The 15367-nt window shown below is 39.5% G+C and overlaps 1 protein-coding gene across 3 annotated transcripts in view; it reads left to right on the forward strand.

Moving 5' to 3' along the window:
* Positions 1 to 12869, forward strand: part of LOC121529427 (thyroid hormone receptor alpha) — a 148317-nt gene extending 135448 nt beyond the window's left edge. For all 3 annotated transcript variants that reach the window (XM_041817265.1, XM_041817266.1, XM_041817268.1), the window contains 2 exons: positions 3726 to 3984; positions 10428 to 12869. In XM_041817265.1, coding sequence (XP_041673199.1) covers positions 3726 to 3984; positions 10428 to 10678 — 510 coding nt within the window. In that variant the 3' untranslated portion in view covers positions 10679 to 12869. The remainder of the gene's footprint in view (positions 1 to 3725; positions 3985 to 10427) is intronic.
* Positions 12870 to 15367: the final 2498 nt, after the last annotated feature.

Here is a 15367-nt window from a genome sequence, read left to right on the forward strand (position 1 = left end):
AGGCAACATCCGATATTCTGTGTAGTGAGCAGATTTACTGGGAAACTCTTGGTCCTTAGGCACTGCTCTCAGTATTGCATTTTAGCCAATGTGTATCAACCCCATTGACAGTTTGTCAGGGTACTTCGAGCCAGAATCATCAGTACTGCACAGACTAAAAACCATACTGCAAACAGAAACCACAAGTTTTCCGATGTTGAAGCCTTGCATTAAGTGCCAAGATTCTGCATTCATAATATAGAGAGAAATGAATACTCTGTCAAAGCATGGGAGCTAACCAGCAAGACAATTGCTGGAAAAAAAATTGTTGACACTTTATCCTCCCTATCTGGACTAAGTTTAAACTTCATCAGTGAACATAAAATATATGTCTTTTGTGTTCAGATGTTTTGTCTGGGACAAGCAGCTGAAGCTTCAGTTTTAAATCACATATCGTACATGTAGCCACCAGGTGAATATTTATTAGCTGCTTTTTAGCGTCAAAGAATGAGCTAGAGTAGTGTGTGAAAAATGAATAGACACACAAGGCAGTGTACTCCTTAACCCTGGTGTGATGGGTTAATGCCATGCCTCGTCACGTAAACAAACTCCACTTTTAGAATTAAAACCAATGTGAAGATGTCTGTTATCAGCTGATCCAGAAGGAGATGTGTCCTGAATAACCCTCATCTATTTTCTTACTTTACTTTGAAAACTTTGGATGTTTGTTTCTGCTAAGCATAAGATTGTGAATAAGAGACTTAGTATTCTTGAATATCTGTTTAATTATTTGGAAGAAGAAGCAAAAATAATGTGGTGCTTTCAGACTTTCTCCTTGTAGCATGTAGACTCAATTCATTATCACCTGAAATATGTACTTTTACACTAAATATAATAACACTCTGTGTCCTCCCAACCCACCACTCCTCCTTTCTCTCTGAATGATGCAATGTCTCATTGCTCAGAGATACCACTCTGCTGTTTGAGAAACCATCTGCGTGCAAGTACTAACTACAGTGTCATTTATATTGTAAGGGCTTCCTGGTTTCATAATGAGTGGCAGGGGATTTGCTGTGCTCCAAAATGACAGCCATTCTCTTTAAGGAAGCTCTTCAAGGAAGCACTCCAAGAAACCCTTAATATGACATGCTACCCAAATACTTTCTTTTGTTCATCTTTCTTTTTTCAAAAAGCTTTCTACTGCTGTGTTAGCAATACTTTGGCAAGTAGCAAACAGCAAGTCAGTATGTAAGAAAGAAGTTACTGACATGCAGTTCTCAAAACTGAATCAATGCCCATGGCATTTAACTGCATTGTCATCGGGATACGTCATTTTTTATGCTTTTGAAATATCTTTGTCTTCCACCTATGGTTTTGGTGGTGTCTCTGAAGGGTCTTGTTTATTTACTCATTTACCTCCATGCTTTTAGGGTTTTAAAGGAACACGTTCAACTCTTTCAGGTGGGGTTTTAGAAGGTTCTTCTCAGGGGTGGAAAATAACTAACTGCATTTTCTCAAATTGTTGTGATTGGATAGTTTTTGGGGGGTTCTTGAAATTTTTTGAGTACATTTTGAAATCAATGCTTTTACTTCTACTTAAGTTTTTTACCAGAGTAACTGTACTTTTACTGAAGTACAATGCTCTTGTTATTTTCACATCTCTTTTGACTAGTACAGCACATGGTGAGAGAATGATTCCACATTACATCCCAAAACAGCTGTTGTACACAGGAAAAACTGGGCTGTTGATACAACATTGATTTTAACTCCCAAAGTGTAATTTTAACCCCATTCTGAGGGAAATAGCCTTCAGTGCTGGAATTATTTGTTCAACCCTGGAAAGAGTCAATTGATATAAGCTGCGCCCTCTGTGATTTCAGATCAGGGGGATGTGGGGGTGGAGTTCCCATCATGCCCTTGGGAAGAAATTTTAACCAAATTTTTACTGTACTTCTATTTGAGTGCAATAGTTGTGTACTTTCTCTGCCTCTGGTTATTAGTAAGTGTGCTATGTATACCAGATAACATTCAGTACAGTCCTCTTTGGAGAGGCTGGTCAGTGTTCCTGCACAGAAGCTAAGCTTCTTAGCACCACAGACTGGATCATGGCTGCCGCGTACTTTGGCCACTTCAAGTCTTAAAAGAACAGCTTTTCAATTATTGTGTACCAGTGCTCAGCCATGGCTTCACTACACATGGGTTAAAGATAGATGATGTGTAATGAGATACTCTGCATTGCAGTACATAACTTAGTAAAGATTTCAAAGTGGTCAAATAGAAACTTGCTGTTTTATTAAGTCAAAATTATTTGATTCAAAATCCCTTTCGAATTTAAGCAGGAAGGACCCATTGAGAGAAATGTCTCTTTTCCAGGGGTGCCCTGCAGCCATGCAATGAAAGAAAGAAGAGAAAAATACTGAATGAACAAACACATTCATAGTCACACACTCATTCTTGTAAATGAATTAAATCCCTGATCAATACATTACATTTTGAAACAGTTGCAGTCACCTACCTCAGTCAGTCCTAAATGTTGGTGTTTTTAATTTGATCCAGTTCTGAGATCTGGTTGTACTATTTGAAATGTTCATTGACCAGAATGTAGTCAGGTAAGGAAGGGGTTTATGCCAATAAGTACCCTTTAAATAAACAGGACAAGTATGACACTAGTCAAAATCACTCTCAACAGTGTTTTGTTTATTATTATTTACCTGCACTCAGTGTTTTTTTCAGGGAAAAGTCACTTAGCACTTACTGACTCATTTAAAACACCATGAAGTCAGACAGCCCTTTTCTTCAGAACCATGTTTCTTTCAGCACAATGGCCCTGTGTTCCCTCTTAAATGGTGTAGTTGTTTTTGCAGTTGTGCTGCAGAAAGAGCCAGGGCATTCAAGGACTAAAATCAAACCTCACTTTATTAAAGCTGCTAAAGTTTATGCAATGTTTGTGTTTTTCCAGACTGTTCAAATAGAGATTGTCCTGGTCAACATATAGATCACAGAGCTCTGGTCATAAGGATAATGACCTCGGACAGAGGTGATCAGCTGTACTCAATGTATACGTTAACGATTCAGGGGCACCTTAAACAACTCTGTGTCATTTTCAGAATAACAAAAAACAGAAAAATTAGGAGACAGCGCTGAATGAATCAATCAACAAAAAAGAGGTTTTCCCTCACTCATTTGTCATGTGTTAAAGTTAATCCGCTGTGCTGTTTATTTTATAACGCCTCCATTCATCTCCTCTGTGAATAGCATTTAATCATTTTCAGAAATGTTTTTTTGTATGTTGTTTCTTCTAATACCACTTACCTGAACAGCTGATCTGATACCGTGAATACAGGGCTTAGGTCAGTTAAAATCTTGGTGCCAAAGGCAGGGGGCTTCTGAAGTGAAGTAGGAAAAGATCCAAAAATGTAGCCAACATTACAACAGTTTTGATATGTAGGATTTTTTTATATAAGTAAAGCTCTTGTTTCTGACCCTGTCTGTAGACATTCTTAGCATGTGTGTTTTAACTCTAGCCAGCTTCTTTAAAGAGGGACCAAACTGACTGTTCTCTGGTGTACTAAGCCCTAAATCTGAGTACATGTACTATTTATAATTAACTCATACAACCCCACTTTAAAACCCCCCAATCATCGCTTCAAATCCTAGTCATGCTACACAGAAATTCCTAAAATGCTCATGTCATTTGTTGTCTTCTTATTTCCTGATGACTGTTTGTGTTTCTGTGCTGTTTCCAGCTGCCTTGTGAAGACCAGATCATCTTGCTGAAAGGCTGCTGCATGGAGATCATGTCACTGCGAGCCGCTGTACGCTACGATCCAGACAGCGAGACGTTGACGCTGAGCGGCGAGATGGCTGTGAAACGGGAGCAGCTAAAAAACGGCGGGCTGGGTGTGGTGTCAGACGCCATCTTTGATTTGGGAAAGAGCCTGGCTCAGTTTAATCTAGACGACACAGAGGTGGCTCTAATGCAGGCTGTGCTTCTTATGAGCTCAGGTAATGTGATCTGTATGTGAGACTTTTAGTGTGAAAAGATTTGATCTCATTGTCTCAAATAACATTTTTATTGCAGTCACATTCTTCATACTTCTGTGTTTGTTTACCGTTTATTGTCTCATATTTAGTTTTACTGATTCTAACCTGTCATCTTTACAATAGAGCTTTTCTTCCAGCTTAGAATGAAAGATACAGGCAAAAAACAGTAAAATATTAAATAACCAACCCATAAATAATAAATCAAGTGAAGGCTGTGCTGCTTCTGAGTTCAGAACACTAAACAGGTACAAAAGACTCACACAATAGGTCTCTTCACACCAATGTCATACTTCCTGTTTGAACACAAAGTTCTGTGTCTCTAGTGCAAAAAACATCAACACATTTAATTTTATTTGACTTTCAATCTTGCTCAAGAAGACATAGTCTTGTTGAAATTAGGAAAAAGAAATATAATCGAGTATGACCATTTTCACCACATTCGGATTCATCATTTCTTCAAACCAAGAGCTATTTCTGTGTATCAAATTAACCATGACGTGAGGATTTTAAAAATGTATCCCTTTTTAACTATTAGTGCTCAACTGAAATCTCAAATCAGTCTACATAAGGCCAATATTGCATTCCATCGTAGGTCGTCATTAACTGGATGATACATGCCTGAGCCATTTATCTTTTCTTATCTTATCTTTTCATTTACCTTTTCAAAATCTTATCTGTTTGAAGTATCAGTTTAAACGGTAGAACATGAGTTAAACAGCCGATTCACTCTGATTGCCTGTAGGGGGTTTGAGCCCAAAAAAGAGCAGATTGTCTTATGATTCACTTGGAATTAACAGGAATCAAATTTGTAAGAATAGCATCATCAGATATGTAAAAAGTAAAGCTTTGTGAGGTCTGTCTTTAAAAGTACACAAAACAATGTTTTAAATGGTTGTTGAAGGCTGTTTCATTCATTTCTGGTGCATTTCAGGGGTCTAAACCATGATTGGCTTTTGTGAAAGTGTCAAGCAGATTTGTGGCTAGAGTTAAAATGTATGATCTATTTTACAGTTGCAAGACAAAATGTGTGATGGCTTTGGAATTATCTACTTTCCTGCATTAATTGGTCTTCAATTGTGATCTGATCACCAGAGTGTAGACAAACACAGTGTGCTTAACCTAATACCACACGAACATTTATATTTCACGTCTTTGTTGAACACAGCCATTAATCATTCACATTGCTGCTGGAAAAAGTAAGTGAACCCTTAGACCAGTGACTCCAAAAGAGATAACTGGAGTCAGGAGTTAGCACACCTGCAGTCCAATCAATTAAATTTTAGATTTTAGCCAGGTGTAGAGCTATTGTAGCTTATAAAAATGTTCAAACTTTTTGAGTTTTCTCTTCACAAGAAGTGTCTGCTGATGTGAACCATGCCTCCAAAAAAAAAGAGAATACATTCAATCAACAGTTGTTCAATTCCATAAGATTGGAGGGGGTTCCAAAGTCATCTCAAAGACTTAAGGTGTTCACCAGTCAGAGAGGTCAAAAAGAACCCTAGAGTCACAGCTAAAGGCTTAAAGGAATCATTTTAACAAGTCAACATCTCTGTTCATGAGTTTACCATACGCTGAAGATTGAACAGGCATGGTGTCTATGGTAGGACACCATGGAGGAAGCCACTGCTTTAAAAAAGCATCACTACACACCTGAAGTTTGCCAAAGAGCCCCTTGACACTCTACAAGGCCTCAGGGAGAATGTTATGTGGGCTGATGGAAGTAAGGTTTACTTGTTTGGGGAGAACACACAGCAGTATGTATGGCATTAAGAGGGTACCGCATACCAACATGAGAACATCATTCCCACAGTGAAGTACGGTGGAGGGAGTGTCATGATTTTGGGCTGCTTTGCTGCCTAGGGGCTTGGGCTGCTTGCCATTATTGAGGAGAAAATGAATTCCCAAGTTTATCAAGGTCTCCTACAGGATAATGTCAGGGTGGCTGTCCACCAGCTGAAACTCAGAAGACACTGGGTGATGCAGCAGGACAATGACCCTCAACACTGTTGTAAATTTAGTACATTATGACTTCAGATAAAGAAAATACACCTTTTGGATTGGCCCAGTCAGAGCCCAGACCAGAATCCAATAGAGATGCTGTGAAATGACCTCAAGAGAGCCGCTCACAACAGACAGCCTAGGAATATGGGTGAACTAAAGCAGTTTTGTAAGGAAGAATGGTCCAAAATTCCTCCTAAACATTATGCAGGTCTAATCAGTAGCCACTGGAAACGCTTGGTTGAGGTTATTGCTGTCAAAGGAGGTTCTAGCAGCACTATGACTGTTTCATGGCTTTGTTTAATAAAGACTTTAAATGTTATGATTGTGTGGTATTAGGTTAAGCACATCCTCCATGCTAAAAATCTATACCATGGATTTACAAACTTTAAGTCCAGTGTTTAACTGATTTATGAGTCACACTTTAAAAAGTTGGTTGCTGCTTATTTACTTATGCGACCAGTGAAGCAACATAAAGTGCTGAGACACATGATGTCATGAACGTTTGTGTAGCTGTCACAGGATCTAACATGAAAGAAAATTAAGCAGATTCATTGTGTATTTTCTCCCCAATTACATCGTAATCCTGCATTTAAAGGAAACTGTGAGTATACTGTAACATAAACAAGGCTTGAGGTGTGCTTGTTTGAGCTAAACAAATTTAAGGACAAGCAGAGGCAAGGGCCCCGTCCACACGGAGACAAATTCAGCAGTATACGCAAAAGATTTTTGCCGTATCTGCGTTTCATCCACCCAGAAACAGCATTTTTGGAGGCCGTAAGCGCTACTTTTTGAAACCAGGTCCCTGAGTGAACAAATATGTATACGCCTACCGTTTCGACTCCGTGTGAACAGCCAGCCACATCTTTCTTGGAATGATTATGTCATACATAGCATAGCCCACTAAAGCCACATGTGCAGGTCCAACCAAAACAACAATGTCAGATTATAGGGTTGTGTTTGTGCTGCAGAAGCTACTGAGCTTATTATGGCTCTTACAGCAAAATCTGATGCTGTTTTACAACCCTGCGAACAAAGAATGGTGAACAGCATACACCAGATATCCTTATATGTCTGTGTATGGTGCAAAAGCTTTATACATGTTCTCGATAATCTTCTTCTCTCTGGTGCATTTCAGTGACAGTGTTACAGCGCTACTTACAGGCTTTGCATATATACTACAGTGTTTTCAGTCGTTTTCAGTGGTTCTGTGCTTACACAGAAATTTCCTGAAACGATCCCGTGTTTAAGGAAAACGTTTTCAAAGCAAAACGGAAATATGTTGTTTTCATCTCTGTGAGGACAAGGCCTAGAGCAACTCCTGGGATGTGAGTCTTGTTTTATGATAATCACCACAGTAGGCCTGTAGTCAACTAAAAAACACTTGGTCAACCAAAATCGCACCCAGGCACCAACCAAACAATTGGCCGTTTAGGTTAGAAATAAATAAATAAATAATCACCTCATTGGGGACCAGTTTAACCCATACGGGTTCCTTACTGCACCTGTTTGGTAGTCTTAATGATCCTAAAATGAACATAACAACGCTTTTGAAGCATTAATACATTTTTTAGGCTCATCATGTCGTACTAAAAAAATAACTAATTGAGAGACGATTAGCGTGCACCTTTCTTTGATCATAAGAGCTCTGTGATCCCAGTGCACTAACTATACTCAGATAGCCTACAAAATAACTTAAGATCATTGGTTTTTGTATTTGTTTTTATCGGTGATCAAAGATGCATGATACTGGATTTTTGCCAATATTTTAAAACTGATTTTGGCTGATACCGATATTTAATTACATTTTTCCTACTGTAAAAAAACACCCATTCCATCCAGTACTACAAATATTTTTTTTTAATATTGGTAGTCTATTTTCTTAGAAACACAAAACATTTGATTTTTTACAGAAATGAAGGATACAGTGGTTTTTGTTTTTTATTTCAAATACAGCCATACACTAATGAAAAACTTAAAGTAATGTCTTTGGGTTACATGTGCATTACATGCTACATGTATTTTTAACAGTACAGCCAAAGTCATATGCATCTTTGAGGGCAATAAACAGCAGCAATATAACCTGCTGGGACTGAGCTCCACAGTGCTAAAAAGAAATAGCTTATAAATTTAGACTGATTCTCCTTATTACTCATCCAGTTTGCAGGATGGCTCCCTGAGATACTCCTGACAAAGTGCTTTAAATAACAGCAACAACAAAAAGACAGATTCTTTAATGCAAAAAATGTAGCTATAGTTCAGAGCTTAAATATGCTTTTAAATGTTTGAGACTCAAGATCAACAAAAGAAATAAAACTTCAACTGAAGTAGTTCTCCTGATTCTGCCTCAAACAGCACAAACTAACTAAGCAACCAATTTTAATGGGCATTTCACAGTAAACAGCTCTGTAACAACACAGAGACACCCACATCTCCAGTGCTGGAGACAGGAACTAGCCCACGCAGTTTCATTTACGAGCAGAAAGCATGCAGCGTTTATTTACAGAGGTGAAAGGTATAAGGTTTGCTCATCGGGGCTTAATGACCAGCAGACATCGTCTTTTATCCCCTCTGCTTTCTGTCTGTCTATAAAAGAAGCTAACACTAATGTGAACACTTAAAGGAGATTATAAAAGGCGATGATACCACGCAGCCTGTTTGCCAACAGGTGACAAAACTGACCGCGGGAGTTAATGCAGAGACACTCAGCAGTGTCACTTCAATACAAACAGCCTGCAACTTTGTGACGAGTTGAAGATGCGTTGTTTCTGAGCGTTACTGCTGTAAAAATATCCGAAAATATCCCACTCTGCGGCGCTTCTGTGCACTTCTCTACCTGTATTTCCCAGAGCTGCATTGCTCCTTTGTCCCTAGCAGCACGTCTCATATCAGTCAGCTGCACACTACCGCTCTGCCCTTTGGTCAGCGTGTTGGGGTTAGTCGGACAAAAGCTTTTCGACTATCACTCGACCAACCAAATGGAAGCTGTCAGCCCTACACCACAGAATGAGAGCTCATCTACCAAACTGTTACGCAAACTCCATTTGGCAAAAGTAGTTGGTTTGAAAGAGCTATAGAGAAATTGTCATAGACTTTGCTGAACAGAGTGGAGCCTCTCTTTATGTTGAGTTTCTGCTGGTATTAAAGGACCAGGTTAAGCATATACCATGACTACTTTAAAGCCTACAAAGCTGCTGCTCCTGCACTGCTCAGTGGAAGATGAAGCAGTCAGAAATACTGAGAACAGAGATAGGACCAAGAAAATAGAGAATGATACTGTTGTAATGTCTGTTGTCTTTCACTTTGTCTGAGTTAGTTGTAATTTTTAAAATGTTTGTTGAATTCTGTTGGTGCAGTGTAATGTATTGTCTCATGTTTACTGTGATTACTAACTGTATAAATTTGATTGTCAAAGTGTAAACTGTGGACCCCAGGAAGAACAGCTGACAGCTGATGCTTGAGCTAATGGGGATCAGAATAAACAAACAAACAAATACTGATGCTCTGTACACAGAACTTAGAGCTATTCCAACTGTTGTTTCAAGAATTCTGTACTTTTATGCTTAAGATGCATTTATTGCAATGATGGCCAGATAGCTAACTAAGAAATCATCAAGTGGCCACTGGTTAATCTTAAGTAACTGGAAATGGCATTAAAGTTAATCATCAGTTAATTTTCTGAGGAAATCATGTGAGGTGCGCATCTTCAGTTGTTGGAAGGTGATTAGTGAATACAACACAAATCTTACCACAGAACTGACCTGAATGTACCTTTTAAACTATCATAGCTGACTCATCCTATGACAGGAATGACACTACAGGTACAAGTTATACATGAATAAAATAGTAGTACATTACAAGTATTAAAATCCAGAATATAAGTTGCACTGGTATGTAATAAGCAGTCTGTTTTGAGGGTCTCCCAGAGGAAAAAAAAGGTTTAAATGATGATTCCCATTGGCATTAGCAAAGTCCAGTCCAGCAGTTTCTCTGCGCTGTGTGGTTCTACCCTGCTAACTACAACTGGATCAGTAAAGCTCTCAGCCTACGTACACATAGCGACTTATAAACTACAGACTCACAGACTGCAACTAATTCTCTAGCCACGCCTATTGGTCACTCCTAGTGTTTAGTCCCCTGACATAATTTTCATTAAATGCAGGATTACAGCCTAATGAGGAAGAAAAGCTGTTAAAAAATGGCCCCAATTGCCTGGTCCATGTCGATGCATTTCCCAGCACTTTTTGTGCAGTACAACACAAAATACACAGGAACTAAAAATGTCTGATTCATCAAATGTAACAGTTGACATTGTTCTTTTATGGGAAGCCACTGTTCTAAATGTTGACATGGCAATGTTGCATAAACGTATTTAATCTTCCTCTTATCTCCTACTTTCCATCCAGACCGTCCAGGGCTGGCCAGCATAGAGAAGATCGAGCAGTGCCAAGAGGCGTACCTGCTGGCGTTTGAGCACTACATAAACTACCGCAAGCACAACATTCCCCACTTCTGGCCCAAGCTACTGATGAAGGTGACAGACCTGCGCATGATTGGAGCTTGCCACGCTAGCCGCTTCCTCCATATGAAGGTTGAGTGTCCCAATGAACTCTTTCCCCCACTCTTCCTGGAGGTCTTTGAGGACCAGGATGTGTGACTTGAAGAGACCAAGGCTCCCTCTTAGACAAAAGCCTGGACACAGAAGGAAAAAATTGGGATGCTATTTTTTTAAGAGGAAGTGTGGGGGAAGTCAAATTTTTTATTTTACCTTTGTTTTTGTTTGTTTTTTTGTTTTGTTTTTTTTCTAGCACCAACAAGACCCTCCACCTGCCACCAGCATCACTAGAGCATTAGAGAGAAACACACTGACAATCTGGGTTTGCTTTTACTGTCTGTTTTTTAACACTGAGAGGTACACACAGAATACAGCAATTAGTTCACAAATTCAGATTCCAAACACACTGCCATGAACATTCATGTTCTATATGCAAAAACAGAGGTCTTCAATTAACTCCTCTCACGACCATTAACTGTACTTTGGTTCTTCACTGATGCAAACTGAGGGGCTCCTCCCCCCACATCCACCTCTCACCTCAAAAATCTCTGGGACCTGACCATCAGCTCCTCAGATAACCCCAACCCACCCCACTGCCCCCTTGCACGTCACACAGCCATGAGTCTTTATGTCTGCAGTGGCTTCCTCCATCTGCATGTGCTGCCCACCCCTTGGTGCGCTGAGGGCCCTGTGAATGTTTGTTGACCTACCTCCCTCATGTACTGATGTTCCTCTCTGTCTCATTTACACACACAGAGTCAAACACACTATACGTATATGCTCAGAACACACCTATACACTCTTACCTCATGCTTTATAAGATGTATTTCCTCATTTACAGTGTGGGTGGTAATCTAGAGAGGACACACGTAGCCATGTTGTCCTTATGTCACCCATAAACCTCTGCTAGTTACAGTGGGAACACTTTTTTGAAGCCCTTATCTATTTGTAATTATAATACACCAAAAACATTGCTGTGTGCATTTTTAGAATTTTTTTGTTTAGAAAGTGCTATAAAAGATGTTGAGAGCATCACAGTGCTTTCTGTGATAAAGTCTTGACCCTAGATTCACTGTCTGCTTCAAGAAAGAGTGTATTATATGTTGAGTCTTAAAGTTTCTGTCAGTAAACAGCTGATGCTTGTCCTGTGATTCTAGTTAAACAATGATTCACTGTTGAGCATATGGAGAAGTTAATTTGATTACTTGCTCCAAGTGTAAAGAAAGAGAAGATAAAACCCTTAAAGAGGGGTGTTATAACCTTTAGAAGTTTAGCTAAGTTTTGAAGCAAGATTAGAAACAGCCTGACTCTTTCAAGGTGTAAAATATGTTGTTTGTGGTAATAAGGAGGAATTTTTTCCAAACTATTTCTTTGTAAGAAAAGCCATCACAACTAATGGCAATGCTCCCATGAGCCTCAGCTGTTCCTTTTTATCAGAAACTTGATAGCAAATTAACCATAAGAGGCCTAGATAAAAAATTGATAACACAACCTCTTTTAAGTACTAGTTTTTTATGAATCCCCAATTATGTCTAAGAACAATTCCTGTCCAAAGCACTCAAAAATAACAGTATGGTAGCAATAGAATTAGAGAAAAGAGGCTAGCCAATGACAGTAATAAGTTTTGCTGTTAAAGTGGTGATACTTTGGCTTTATAACTACACTACAAAATGGTACATTTACTGTATAGTAGACCTCTAGGGAGAAATGAGTCAACTCGAGTCAAAGGAATGGCTTATTTGCTCAGTAATTGTTTAGGTGTGAATCAGCAGCTGTTTGCCGTTAGGTTTAGTGACTGCTGTGTTTAGAGTCTTTTCTGCTGCCACAGGGGATGCATGGATATCAGCCCTTTTTACAACCATCAGCCAAATAATGTGGCATGAACAGATATCAGTCACCAATGTTTGTCTGTTGAGTCAAACCAATTTTATTTTGGCATCTGATAGATCTCATGGCATAATCGAATAAGAAATTTTCATTAAGGGCATATGAAGTGACTTGTTGGACAAACTCTGATCTGTTTTCATGGTTAGCCCTGAGCGAAAATGTTGGTTTTGGACTATCACACCAAAATAAGTGATGGAAAAAAACACTGGCTGTGTCCGAAACCACACACTCATTCCCCACTCCCTATCCACTGTATAGTGAGCTGCATATAGTGGACTATATAGTGGACTCAGCTGCAAAACACAAAAATGATGTCAGACACTACTCCGGCCGCCGGCAATGAAGTCATCGCCGTCTCACATTTAAAATGTTTAGCAACAACAGCGTGTAAATTTCCTTGACAACGGCTGAGGATCGAAATTTACGGTAGAATTTTACTGAAAACTGATACTAAATGTAACATATGTTCAGAAAAAAAAATATACTAATAGACAACAAAGTTTTGTGTCTTTAGTGACAAAATAGGCTAACACCTTTTTTTGTGTATTATCACTTATTTTTGCATAAAGTTGATGGTCTCATGTCTTGTAATCATCATAGGCGAAGAAAGTTACCCTGTTTTGAATCCTTAATATTTTCTTACAGATTTGATAAAACCAACCAACATAAAAGCATTTAAAATGTTTTCATATGTTCCTGTGCCCCTGTTTGTCCGTCATGTTTGACAGCAGCAACCGCAATGCATTATGGTAAATATTGTTGGGCTAGTGAGCATCGGTTGTTCACTACTTTTAACAATGCATTGTGGGATAGAATGAGTGCACTTTATGGTGAATAATAATGCTCGCTCAGAATTCGGACACAACTAAAAAATGGCGTATTCACTATGTAGTGAATAGGGAGTGATTTCGGACACAGCCACTGGCCTCGTCTAAATTGTTTTGCCTGACATCAGTATCAGCATCATCCCTAAATTTCACAATCTGTGCATCTCTTGCTGCCACCCAGTGGATGAAGGAATCTGTGTCATTAGAAATTGCTATCGTTAGCAGGTTAGCATACCAGCCTTTTCTGTTTTCAGTGCATTGTTGTCATCAAAGTCCAGAAAAGTGCTTTGCTGCATATAACTACACTCTTACAGAAAGTAAGTATTTAACAGAAAGTATTCGTTTATTAATCACACATTTTCAGGCAAATACAACTGAGGTTTAACTAAATTCTTTTGTATGGAATAGTTTGAGTAATTTCTAAATTTAGTGGGCTTTTTTTAAGTGTTCCCTTTAGGAAAATAATTTATCATGAGACATGTTGCAATATGACTTGAAAAACAGTTTCAAACTGCTTTGTGGCACAGACAAGACATATACTCAAATACAGTATTTATATATGAAATATTTACATACTGTCAACATAGTTATTATTGCTAGAATACCTCTTTGACACGTACCTCCTGTTTCCATTACCTCTCCCACTCACAAGTATTATAAAAAGACATTCAGTTGTTCTTTTAAAGTATTACCTCAGGTTCCTTTTTTTTTTTTTCACCCCCTCTTCCCCTCTGTAATCACTGGGCTGTACCACACCCTCTGTCTCCATGTGTGCGTGTCTGTTAGCGCTTCTTCTCATTGGAACCCCTCCTCGTTAACGCACCGTGGCCCCACCTCCTCCCCTCCTTGCTCTCCCGTGATGGGTTCAGCACTGGAGGTGGTGGAGGGGGTTGTTGTCACTTACCTCTGCAGGCCTTGGCTGTCACCTGTAACCTGTTTCGAGTCCAGCCTGAAACCGACAGATTCTACCTCACATACCTCTCATCTCAGCGCAGCTGCCCCTCTGTCTGCAACACACTGTCATGCATGCAAAGCTATACAAACACATACACACCGTGCGAAAGTGAGTTGCCAACATGGACCCGACAAGTGTTCTGCTCAAACAACAGTGTGCTGCCGGTGAATTTAACAGGCCATGGACCATTACTCAACAGCTGACATGGAAGTCTTGGTTATTTTCATCTCTTTTTTTTTTTTTTTTTTTTTTCATTTTGATCGCTCATAAAGTGGGACCAACGGTCACTCTAGATTTGTTTCTAATCAGGAACCTGGAATGACAACGAGGGCAGGGGTGAAAACATGACATTACGGTGTGCCGATGGAACTTACAGAAACTGTCAGAGGACAACGACAGCTGGAAGCTGGGACTCCAGTGAAAGCCATTTTGGCCCGAACGAGTCAGGCCAATGGACTATTGTGGGTGGTGACTGGGAGGTGAATAGACAGCAAGTGAGTAAGCAGTATTCTCCTGTGGATATGGTTTCATCACGAGGGCAAGGAAAACAGTGAGCGAGCAACTGTGGCGGGGAGCACTGTGACTCAAAGCAAGCTGATAGCAAGCCGCCACATAAAAAATATACCCTTGCACCTTCAGTAAATGCCAGCTCCTTCCCTCGCTGTAACAGCAGAAAAGGACGCCAAGCCATTTGAAAGACACTGAGCGACTTTCCTATCCCAGATTTACACCATGAGTTAAACACTGCTGAAATAAGCTCCACCAACCACATCCCAAATGCCATCCACAACAAATAACTATCAGGTTTTTTTCTGTTGCACTAGAACCACAATGTCTGTATCCTTTAGCAACCCTCCTTGACCCCTCCCTTTATCCTCCGCCCCGGCATCTTTGTGTTTGTTACTGACTTTAGCAGTCTTAACAATGCTCTCTACAATTGATCTCACACACTTAAACACAGTTTCATCTCTTGATTACCTGTTGAAACCAACAAGGACTGTGATATGGCCTTTAGATGCCGCTACTCTCAGTGTTACTGGACTTACTTATATGTTGCAGGGTATTGAAACAGAATGGTAAGCGCTGATTATACAGGGATACACACACATAAATACAGAAGCA

Source organism: Cheilinus undulatus, linkage group 21, assembly GCF_018320785.1.
Source record: "Cheilinus undulatus linkage group 21, ASM1832078v1, whole genome shotgun sequence".
Lineage (NCBI taxonomy): Eukaryota > Metazoa > Chordata > Actinopteri > Labriformes > Labridae > Cheilinus > Cheilinus undulatus.